The sequence below is a fragment of the Cryptotermes secundus genome, unplaced genomic scaffold, assembly GCF_002891405.2.
Source record: "Cryptotermes secundus unplaced genomic scaffold, Csec_1.0 scaffold526, whole genome shotgun sequence".
Taxonomy (NCBI): domain Eukaryota; kingdom Metazoa; phylum Arthropoda; class Insecta; order Blattodea; family Kalotermitidae; genus Cryptotermes; species Cryptotermes secundus.
The window spans coordinates 677,279-689,723 of NW_019721013.1; the positions used below are offsets into that span (position 1 = coordinate 677,279).

The 12,445-nt window shown below is 44.3% G+C and overlaps 1 protein-coding gene across 1 annotated transcript; it reads right to left on the minus strand.

Moving 5' to 3' along the window:
• Positions 1-5,228: 5,228 nt before the first annotated feature.
• Positions 5,229-9,053, minus strand: LOC111875265 (the record flags this gene model as incomplete). The annotated part of the gene is made up of 4 exons (XM_023871355.2): positions 5,229-5,403; positions 5,508-6,843; positions 7,816-8,458; positions 9,002-9,053. Coding segments are annotated over 3 exons (1,164 nt in total), but the record flags the coding sequence as incomplete, so codon positions are not given.
• Between the last annotated feature and the right edge of the window lie 3,392 nt (positions 9,054-12,445).

Sequence of the window (12,445 nt, forward strand, 5' to 3'; positions counted from 1 at the left end):
ACCAACCCCACTTTACCGATCATCAGCCCCATTTTATACTTTTCAACAATTCGAACACGATAATCTATTTTTATATTTATCACGACATTTTTCGGCATAAAATGGATGGATTTAAACCTACAATTGGGTAACGATATATTTTATTTATTTACAAACTGATGAAGGTTCGTTTGACCAAAACACGTAGTGGTAAAAAGCGAAATGAAATTGATTAAAGTATGGATATAGTGATATGCCAACTAATTGCCAGGCAACTCCGCGATAAGCGCCCAGCAATACGCGCACGCAATGATAGGACGAATGTCATAGCTTGTTGCTAAGCAACAATCAGCGGCCAATGAATTGGTGAGATAGTTACCAAGTGACTTGTTTTCTGTGTGGTCTGCGCTACGAAACGATAGTACTGTGTTCTCTGCGCGTAATCCGTGCCGAGAGGATATGAAGGAATATGTCAATGGGAATTGACTTCAACCCGTGTGGAGGCGGTGACGAATACCTCCACCGTGACACTGCGAGTCGTAGGAGGCGACGAAAAGGGAGGTCTCAAATCTGAGACAGTAAAATATGGTCAAGAGTCCTGCGCTGGCGAGACCAGCAGCATATACAAAAGACACATCCGTCCTCTCGTCAGAGAGGGCGCCCCACAATGACCGTAACTGTCAAACAGTAATAAATATCTGGTCATGAGTCCCAGATGGGGCTCGACACAAGACTTACTGACCCACCGTCAGTCGCAATGTGACTTTGAATTTGACTTGGAATTGACTTAACTTGAGTTCCGAAGTTCCAAGGGAACTGCGTTGTGGCCAGAAGAAGAATTGGAAGATTTAGTTGTGGCGTACATGTGCTGTAGTTACAGTAATCTTGAGAGTAAGTAAAGTAAACCTATCCCTGTACCAGGCCGTGAAGGCCCATAGGGTTGTGAGACGTCGAGGCTCCCACATTATCTATCCAATCGGCTCAAAGATTGCGGTAAGTTTGTCAGCCTTACGCGCCGGCCGCGCTTTACTCCCCAGGAAAATTATTTAATTAATTCCTGGTACTCATTTCTGTTAGAGGCTGAGTCGACCCCAGGGCCATAACCATATATATTTGTCCCTAGTACTCCAAGACGGTATCCCTGACCAAGACCATGGAAAGCAAAATTATTTCAACTTCCAGGACGAGAAGAATTATTAATAAAAGTGTGAATGTTTTCATGAAGTTATGACTAGTGAAGATCCAACAAACGGACTCAGCAATCCAAACCCGCGTCTTAGTCACTGTGACACGTAACAATACAATATATGTATTTTAAACGACTTTATTAAAACCAAAATCAATATACTTCTTGAAGAAAGCAGTCTTCTAGGATTTGGCACCGTGTATATGTGGCGTTCACAGACGTTTCGGAGGAACGTATCGCCTCCATCTTCAGGGTAGAAGGNTATACTTCTTTCCTACGTCGACGGCCAACAAGAAGCAATAAACAGAAATAATTCACTTTCGTGTTCACAAGAGCCGGCCACTGCATTACTTGAAACCCGTCCACACCCTCACACATTGCTTTCAGGTCCGTCTCGCTATTAACCTCGCATCTACACCGAGGTCTCGTCCCTTACAATTTTGCAGACCCACACTCTGCATGCAGTTTCGACCTCTCGCATGTGTGCCACTTGCAATGTACAATTTTTGTTTTCCACTGTTAGAAGCCGTTGCCAAGAAACGGCTAGTAAGGCTAGTAAAGACACTGCAGGCTGGAGAAGAGCTAGCGTTTAGTGATCTGTGAAGTGTGAAGATTAGCGATGGTGCTGTATTTTCTTGTAGTTCCGAGTGGTGTATATGAGTGGTCAATAGATCCAATCAGCAATCCAAACCTCATCTACACTCTCACATAGTACGTGACAGTATGAATGTACGAGTTATAGATACGTGAGTGCAAGCTGTCATACCAACCTTAGGTCTAGAATCCTAATTAAACAGTTTAACTTCGAGAAAAAAGTACGCAAAGATTTGAAACTGCGAAATTATGAAGGGAATCGCCAAGTCACCCGAAGAGCGGAGATTTGTAGCTCTTGGAGTATATAACCTCTTCCCTGCTCCCAGACAACACAACACTTGTAACAGGGATTGCGAAAAATTGCAGATTTCGTGCAGAACAACAGTCATGAAACATGAAGAGACCTAGGCACTATGTTGTTATTTGTGGTCGTTTCAGAAGTCAGTAGCTCGGGCTGCGCGGCAACGAAACGTAGAATCATCACTGAACAGTTTGAATTGGAATGGATTCGGAAGGAACAGCTGTGACGTAATCTGATTTACTCTCCTATCACTTGCCTGAAGGGACTGAGGAAAATCACGAAAAACCTCAGCCGGGATAGTCGGTGTACCGGCCGAGATTCGAAATGGTCACCTCTCAAATAACTAACTTCGTGGAGCTGAGCCCTTCTCGAGCAGCCGTCAGTTGTGCAGCTTTTCAAAAACTTCCCAACATTTTATGGAACCCGAACGTTCATTACCGTGTTCACAAGAGCCCTCCACTGCTCCCAATCCTGAGTCAGATCAATTCAGTCCATACTATCCCATCCTATCTGTCTACGATCCATTTTAATATTACCCATCCACCTACGCCTTGGTCTTCCCTGTGGTCTCTTTCCTTCTGGCTTTCCTACCAATATCCTATACGCATTCCTCGTCTCCCCCATTCGTGCTACATACCTTTCCAACTTCATCCTCCTTTACTTCATCATTCTAATTATACTTGGAGAAGAGTACAAGTTATGAAGCTCCTCAGTACGCAGTTTTCTCCAACCTCCTGTCACTTCATCTCTCTTCGGTTCAAATATTCTCCTCAACACCCTGTTCTCAAACACCCTCAGTCTATATTCCTCCCTTAATGACAGAGACCAAGTTTCACATCCATAGAGAACCACGGGCAAAATTGTAGTTTTGTATACTCTGATTTTTAAGTTTCTAGACAGCAGACGAGAAGACAAAAGGTTCTGGACTGAATGGTAGCAAGCATTACCCGAGTTCAGTCTCCTCTTAATTCTTCCTGAAGTCAGAAACTATTTCTTTCGTCTCGCTCGGCACATTGGTAAGATGACGTTAAAAACACTTACGTAAATATGGAGTGAGAATAGGAACAAGTACAAAGGGTAAAGCTATCCCTGTAACAGACGTCAAGGCTCGCACATTTCTCTAGACAGTCGGCTCATAGATGGCTGTGAGGTTGTCAGGCTCACGCGCCTGCCGCCCTTTACCCCGAGGAAGATTCCTGGTAGTGTACGGAATCATAACTATGTTGCATATGGAGATTGTTGTCTTCCTGGATGCGATGCCGTGTAATCTGGTGAAGAGATTTGTTAAGCCGCTAAGTAACTAATAGCTTCACATAAAAGACTCTGCTCCATGATATTAGTACAGTAAACCCTAGCTAATCCGGATTAATTTGGGGAGGAAAGGTTATCCAGATTAAGCGATAATCCGGATTAGTGAAGCAAATGGAAATGTATTGACGTAAGTAGTTTTGATGAAAACAAAATTTATCACTGTAGAGCCTTAATTAAAACCACAGAAAGACAATACATTTACACACCGATAGAAGACTCAGAAGATGTACTTGTTCCTGAACGTAATGATGCAGGTTTGAAGAAACTGTCAAGTTTTGTCTGAACAGACAAGTGACTCATCTGTGTAAGATTTGAGGCTTTCACGGCGGTGACTATGAAGAAAGCAGTCTTTTGGGATTTGGTACCGTGTATATGTGGTGTTAATCGACGTTAGCAGACCAGTCTGCTTTTACCGGTTCTCACGGTCTCTTCGCTTGCAGATTTCTTATATTTTTTCTTCTACCCTGAAGATGGAGGCGATACGTTCCTCAGAAACGTCGGTTAACACCACATATACACGGTGCCAAATCCCAAAAGACTGCTTTCTTCAAGTGACTCATCTGCCTTCCTAAATGCCACGTGCCTCTTAAACTGTGTACTCAACTATGAACAGCATTTTTCATTTATCAGATTTTGAACCGGAATATCCGACATCCGGATTAACTGTTAACTGGAGTAGTGAGGGTTTACTGTGCACGTATAACTTTCATTACGTAATTTCCGGAGGAATCTGAGGTAGAATTACAGTGCTCATGTGAACCAATGTAATAAGTGAAGATTTCCCCTCCAAGCGATTCTGTCTTGCAGGAATATTCCTGAAGCCAGCAGCAACCCATATGAGTTCGGCTTCTCCCTCGTTTAAAGTTGTAATTTACTTTCGGGCGGCTGCCTGTAACGCAGATTTTCAAACTTCGTTAAAATATTCTTATATAATTATTCATATTCTTACGTAAAATATGGGGAAGAAAGGCAGAAGAGATGAATATATTAATATTAATTACCGCTTACTGTTCCCACAAGCTTAATTTGGTACTAAATTGAATTCAGACACCCTCACAAGGAAGCAGCTCTCAAGGGACGGCACTGTCAATATTATTTACAGTTTGATGGGCTATTGGGGCAGGAGCTCTACTGCACTGCACACCGAGTCAGTCGGCAAAATGGGGCAATAAATAGGAATGGGTAAGTTTTTCCTATCAGTGTCCCAGTCTTGTCTTCCCTGGAGGTAGTGGATTCCTCCGAAACGTCCTCTGACACCATGTAGTCTGCTACATGGTGTCATAAGTAACAAGGCTAATCCTGAAAATTTTGACACTGTTCATCATAAATTGTCGCTTTTAGCCCACTTTCCGTAGTTTGAAGAAAAAGAGATCTAGGCGTTATGAGATGACTTTGCTGTTTGTGTATTCTTCTCTATCGTTACCAGGCAACGGCTCGGTAAACACATTCCCGCGGTAACGAATACGCCCTCAACAATAGAAGAATTTTTGGACGTGTCGTTTTCTATACCGCCCGCGTCATATCAAAGGTGTTTCTGTGTGTATTCTCCCCTATTGTTACTAGGGAACGGCTAGATGAACACGTCCCAATGGAAACGAATGCACAAGTAACAACAGTATTGTTGGACGCGTCGTTTTATATGCGATCCGTGACGTATCAAAGAAAAGCAGGCGATTAGTTATTTCAAGAACTCCTTGTTAAGAGTTAAAAAAGTATGTTACAATTATTGCATACCATGATTTCTTGTTGACTCTGCATGCGCGTCAGCACCCAGCACATCATTAACATTGTGTAAGAAACGCATGCTCAATTTAAATGCCACTCTTATATAGTTATCAAATTATTTATTTGCTGAAACACATTACATGCATTTGAACATCTAACTTTCTAGCAATTTAGCCTCAAGCATCATTAAATAAGCACTGATCAATCCATCCATTCATCAATACTTAAAAGTTGAGGAATTCGACAAGCTGAGCAACTGTCACAATCTCAAGCAGCTTTCGGCTCGGTGGCTTCAGTTCTGCTTCTCCTGAAATATAAAACAAAAACTTGTACACATCAGTTGCTACATGCACAGCTAAACAAAGGAAAGCCTACAGATGACGTTACATTACGGATATACAAGTTAGTGACCTGAAATTGTGGGTCCAAACAAGGCGTGGTGACCACGCTGAGCTCACTTGTTGACTGCTCCTGCGATGATGAGAAATCCTCCATTTCTGGTGATCCCTGGTGCCTCATGATCTGCTGCTGGGTGAGTGTAGCCATCACAAGCACTGTTATAATTGGAACTGGTTATGTTGTCAGTGCAGTGGGTCCTGCTGTTGCAACACATTGCCTGCCTGGACGCAATACATAGGGATCCGTGGACACATGCTGCCTTCCGTGGTGGTGCCCTTTCTTAGTGCAATTGCGTTTTCCGCACCTCTCAACATCTCAACTCAGTGTATCTGTTGCCAGTAGCTGAAGCTCAACACGTAGTGTACCGCCCAATACCATTTATTCGAACAGCTGCTGACTTACCGGTTTCATTAGGCACAGAAACAACTAGTAGGAGATATGGGAGTTTGAAACTGCAACTTTAACATGTTGACTGACAGAAATATTAGCCTATGGCCCTAATACATAGATCTCTCCCATAGTACAACATAATGATGCAACTACTCTCTATAATTGTTCGTAATATTATCACATTGTGTGTGTCAAAAAGTAATTTTTAGGACAGATCTTAGTCGCCTTATGAACTTGTGTCCTTGCCACAAGACCTGACTCGCAAGGACCAGTCCCTTATATACAAAACATTTTTATACTTCCTGAACACTATCAGAGGCGGATGGTTCAAGCAACGAACTGTACAGCAGCAGAGAAGCCACTGTCAACAAAACGCGCTGAAATAAGGACAGGAAGTCCCAGATATGTGGGGTCCATACACTGACACAAAAGTAAAATGTCACAGGACAGGGTATTACAATTCATTGTTGTGTGTTGGTTCACATTTGTTCAGCGAGGGTCGGTGCGTTTGAGAATACCTATGGAAAGCGCTATCTGTCTGCACTTAGCTAACACTTCTTCTTGAACCAAAGTGAAAGACATGGCGATAAGAACAAGGCCCAGAAGCAGGTAAGCACAACAGGCCACCAGCTGGAGTTGTCCGTTCTGTGTGTCGGCTCTCTGGAACGACTTGCCAGGAACCAGATCTCCAAAACCAATGGTGGAGAGGGTGATGAAGCAAAAGTAGGCTCCATCCAGGAAGCTCCACTCTTCCCAGGCCGCGAACACTGTGGCCCCAAGGCATATGTAGCCAGCCAGGACGAGGAGGACGAGGGATACAGGTACCCTGGCACCTTCCGGTGTCGTAGAACTGCTGTCAAGTTCTGGGCAGCGGGGTGGTGGCGTTGGGGGCCGATGTTGGTCACCTGGGGACCGCCAGATGAGAGGCACGCGTGATGGAGTGTCTTGGGCTGTAGCACTGCAACAGAATCAATAACTGTATAACTATTTGTGCCTTACGTGGGCTGACGTTACTTAGGCCAGGCTGTTGGTCTGCTGACACGGATAGAACTCACATCTCCTGGCCGTACACATAGGTTATTTTAAATGTACCTGGTCAAGATGCCAGCTGTCCGCAGGCTGAGAAATATGATGAAAGGATTATAAATTGTCGAGGTAAAATTCACACTCTTGGCCATATATAACAATCTTTGTTAATATTGTGACATGCCTGAATGCCGGAATACTCCATTGCTAGACAACGGCTCGCTAAAGTGCGTATCCACAACGAATACGTTTGTACAAATCAAAGCGTTGTCATGGAATTAACATACATTTCATAGCAACGGATAAACAGAGAACAGAGGAACACTTTGAGATGATGATCTTTACTCGGTTCCCCTCGAAGTTATAAAATGGGGACATGCAATTGTAATGAGAGTCAGTCAGCAGTTCAGTTCAGGAGAGTGAGTTCGTTAGTTCAGTCACTGAGTCGTAGGAGAAGAGTTCAGTGTTCAGCTGTGGAGTGTTAACCAGCGGACAACGGAAGCTGAAGAAGTGACCGATTCGTAAATCAGAACTAAGTCAGTCTTAGTGGAAGAGAAGACACTCGTAATCCAGTCAGAATGGGTCAAGTCTTAGGCAATCATGGTGTGAACTGTTGTAATTGGTTGTGATTGTAAAGAAGGCGTCAATAAATACAATCATTCAATCTAGAACCCCATATTATCAGTCACGGAACCCCGGGCACGTGAAAATATATTGACCTTTCTAGAGAAACTAAAATACTAATTCAGCTGACCCCAGGGCAGAGAGAACTTGACTGTCTCTGAATAACTCAAGAAATGTCCTGCCTTTTATGGAACCAAAAGGTTCATTACCATGTTCAAAAGACCCCACCACTGCTCTCTATCCTACCATTTTGTTGGTTATGAAGAACAACTTATCATACCACCTTCGCTCGTGTTCCCCATCTTCGAGATCTTCTTCCTCCTCCTCTTCATCATCATCGTCCTCCTCCTCCTCTTCTTCATCATCTTCCTCTTCTTTCTCTGCAACATCATCTGTTCCATTGACATTCCCCACTTCCGGATCCTGTTGCTGCAGCTCCTGCAGAAGTTTAGCAGCTGCAGGGTCTGACGCCTGAGCCAGTGAATACTCCGCGCATTCTGTCAGGATCTTACGGACCTCAGGAGTCAGGGGTCTTGCGGTGGCTCGAGGTCGGTTCTGTATTCTGGGACCCCGACCAACAACCGAAATGTGGACAGATGGAACTACAGGAGGGGCCACCTTCTTTGGGAGCTCTGAGACAGTTTTGGCCTTCTCGTAAGTGTTAATGAACTGGGGACCTTGGTTCACACTCTTGCATTGATGTTGGCAATGCTGGTTGTGCTCAACTTCTGTCAGTTTCTGCCGCTGGTGTTGGTTCTTCGCGCATGCGTAGCAGCACGCGTGGGAGTACGCAAACTGAAACGTTCCAGCCAGTACCGTGCCGAGGTTGGACAGACAGAGAAGCATGAGGGGAACCCCAACGAGGGCGTACAACATAGTCACCACTTTGCCCTCTGGCGTTTTCGGGGCGAGGTTCCCGTAACCTGCAAGCACAAAAGAGAAGAAACATATTTAGGTGGGGGGGGGGTCAGTAAATAGGCCACAGATGGAAGTAAAACAGCTGTAATGTATATGAAACGGATTCTATGTGTATCACTAGGTAGCAGCGTAGTCCAGCTTCATGATAGTCTAGTTAGCAGACACGCATGCTCATCTTCAGAGGCTGATTTCAGTAGTCAAAATGGCGACCGTGCTTGAGGAGGGTACTAAGGAACAGCAGTGTTCTGTTGTGCGTTTTTTGTGGGTAAAAGGACTCAATTCAAACGTTTCGCTAATGACGAAGATGATGAAACGCAGGCGCGGAAATGACTGAGACAACAGTCAAAACACTTCTATGCTGCAGGTTTCGACGCACTGATAAAGCGACAGGACAAGTGTACCGATGTTGGCGGAGGCCTTGTCGGGAAATAAATGATTTCCCAGTTTCGAATATCACATGTTTCACATTTTGTATCCATCTGTGACCTATTCACTGACTTTCTTGTATATCATTCTTTCTAGTGGGCACTAAAGTAGAAAAGCCTTACTTGTTGTTTGAATAACTGCATGTAGCTGGGAAACTATGGAAGACGAAATCTGTTAGACTGCTTACTGAGTCAGTGATACGCAGCAAAACCGCAACAGAGCAAAAGCTTCAACGTTCCTGATATGTCCGGTCACTGGACAAGATATTGATCCCAAACAATCTGCAATTTCAAAGTCCCTGTACAACTTTTGTCACAAGGTTCAGTAGACAAGCAGTGCTTAGGGCCACCCCTACATTTTGTATTATTAATGCACACTATTACTTTGATGAGCCGGTCACGGTAGCCGAGCGGTCTAAGGCATGCACTGTCTGCGCTCGCTCGGAAGCCGGGATCGTGGGTTCGAATCCCACTCAGGGCATGGATGTTTGTGTGCGTTTTTCTGTGTTTGTCTACAGGTAGAGGCCTTGCGACGAGCTGATCACTCTCCCAAGGAGTCCTACCGTATGTGTAAGATCTAGTAAACCGAAGTGAAACGGAAAAAAATTACTTTGTTGAACAATGTTTATTGTATGTACCACTTGCTTTAAACAGATTTTATCCAAACAGCGACTGTTTCCCTAAACAACATTAACCGGTTGGGCTTTGTAGTGGAGACGTATTGTGTTTCCTGTGAGGTACGCACTGAACTCTGCATTCTCCCCACACTGTGTATTTATGTGTTCCGTATGGTTCTCACAATAAACATCGACTGTTTCCCTAAACAGTATTAACCGGTTGGGCTTTGTAGCGGAGACGCAGTGTGTTTCCTGTGAGGTACGCACTGAACTCTGCATTCTCCCCACACTGTGTATTTATGTGTTCCGTATGGTTCTCACAATAAACAGCGATTATTTCCCTAAACTGCATTAACCGGTTGGGCTTTGTAGTGGAGACGTATTGTGTTTCCTGTGAGGTACGCACTGAACTCTGAATTCTGCCCACACAGTGTATTTATGTGTTCCATATGATTCTCACAATAAACAGCGATTATTTCCTTAAGCAGCGTTAAATGGTTGGTCTTTGCGATGAGAAACAATGTATTTTCTGAGAGGTATGAGCTGATTTTTTAAAAAATAATTTAGATGAACTTCAGGCTTAAAGTCCACAAGATATTATCAAGAATATTAGAGCTCTCGGGTACCACAGCACCTCCTTACAAGTCATCAAACTGCAAGTGTACGGGACATGCATTAGACCAACAGTCTGCTGTGGTCGCGAACTGTGGGACTGTAAACACAAATCCAAAACTGGAAAACTCCAAATGATACAAAACGGATTACCAAGGATGACCGCTAAATATCCCGGAACAACAAATGTTATCTTCATGCATGCAGATTTCTCAACTCGTGAACTGGATAAATGCCTTCAGCTTCCAGCCACAGATGCATATAACGAAGTGAACACCTAAACCAATGAGCCAGTGCGGAACATGTTGATCGGCGTCCGTTAACATGCCAAGAAACCACGGGATATATGATAAGGCACAGAGCACCAGAGAAACCAACAAGGCGAAAGGGGACATGAAAATGTCGAGAAATAATATGACATATACTTAAATAAATAAATTTAAAGAGACCAAAATGTATGCATTTAGGCATGTGAACTCAGATATAAGACATCATAATGACACGATTACTTATGAAGAAAATATACATTATTCTTCTAACCCGCAGAAACCACGACGGTCACTGTCCTGTTGACTAGCTCAGACTCTATAGCGTTAGATGGTTTGCGAATAATAAATTGCAAAGAATTTGGAAGGACACGTCGTGACCTATCCGTGGCATTATCCCAACACTTCCCTGGAGCGGGTAAGGAAATCCACGAGAAACCTTAGTCAGGATAGCCAGCGTCCCGGCCGAGATACGAACGGAGAACCTACCGAATATAAACCTAGGATGTTGCCGCGATACCAACCCGCTAGATAAGCTTATCTATTTCTCCCCCTGAGGTTTCCACTTCGACCATCATGGAACATAGATAAAATTCTCCTTTATTTTGGCCTTATCACTCAGGGTGGCACGCGAAAGGTCGTGGTTTCGATTCCCGATGAGGTCACTGCATTTCTCTATTCGCCTAATCCTTCCAGCCGCACTATGGCCCTGGGATCGGCTCAGTCTCTAACCGAAATGAGTACCAGGAATATTCTTGGGGGTACAGGGCGACCGGTGTGTAAGGCTGCCAACCTCACCGCCATCTATGAGCCGATTGTTTAGAAAATGTGGGAGCCTCGACGTCTCACAACCCTATGGGCCTTCACGGCCTGTTACAGCGACAGCTTTTTTATACTACCTCAACTGGGCCACTGCCGTTTCCTTCCAAATCCTCTGCAATTCATCTGTCACCTGTCGCTGCTGGCAGTGTTGCAAACTGTTCCACAAAACAGAACGAAGGGGACTCAGATATAGGAGGGTAAAAACATAAATACGTATAGCCCTATATCAGGTTCACTGGCTTGTGGAACGTCGAGGCTCCCACATTTTCTAGACAATCGGCTCACAAATGGCGGTGAGGTTGTCAGCCTTATGCGCCGTCCAACCGCCCTTTATCTCCTGGAAGTTTCCTAGTACCCATTTCTGTTAGAGTTGAGTCGACCCCTAGGGCCATAGTGCGGCTGGAAGGATTAGGTCAATTGAAAAATACGTGACCTCATCGGAAATCGAACCCGCGGCCTTCAGGATAGTCAGTGTCCCGGTCGAGATTCATACCAAGGATCTCCTGCATGCGAACCTAGATGATTACGGATATTCCTGTTGCTCCCTCGTCAATACTCTGAAGCCGAACCCGGAGTACAACTGGCGCCCACATATGTCGTAGTGTTTTGCTGGTGTCAACGTTACTTTACGTCAGAAGAGCATCAGGTCTCCCAAACACGGCCGGAATCAGAGCGATGTATCACAGCCAGGGATAGAAGGGATTTGTGTTTGCTGCACTGACATACATAAGCGGCAGCGTCTCCCAGAAAACAGAAATACAGCGAGTATTTAAATTGGTAATGATGTCTGCACACATGTTGGTTTATAGCAGATAGCAGACCCGGCTCAAACGGTTAGCACACAGGAAACGTAGAGCAACTAAAACGAAAACTCTCGCAGTAATATCCAGGGGTTGGACAAAACACTGGAAACACTACACATACTGTACACATTTCCTTATTAACTTGTTGTTGGGCCACCTTTTGCCTTCAACACAGCCACAATCCTTCTTGGGATGGAGACGTACAAGTTTTGAAAATTCTCTAGTGAAATTTTATACCATTCTTCTTGAAGAACATCTTCAAGTTGCTTTAGAGACGTTGAAGGTGGGAATATGTTCCCCATTCTAGTCTCCAAAACTGACCACAGTGGTTCAATGATGTTCAAATCTGGTGACTGTGTTGGACAAGGAAGATTCTGAAGTTCATTTTTAGTTCCAGCTGTGTGAATGGGGGCAGTGTCGTCTTGGAAAACTGCATCGTTGTTCGGA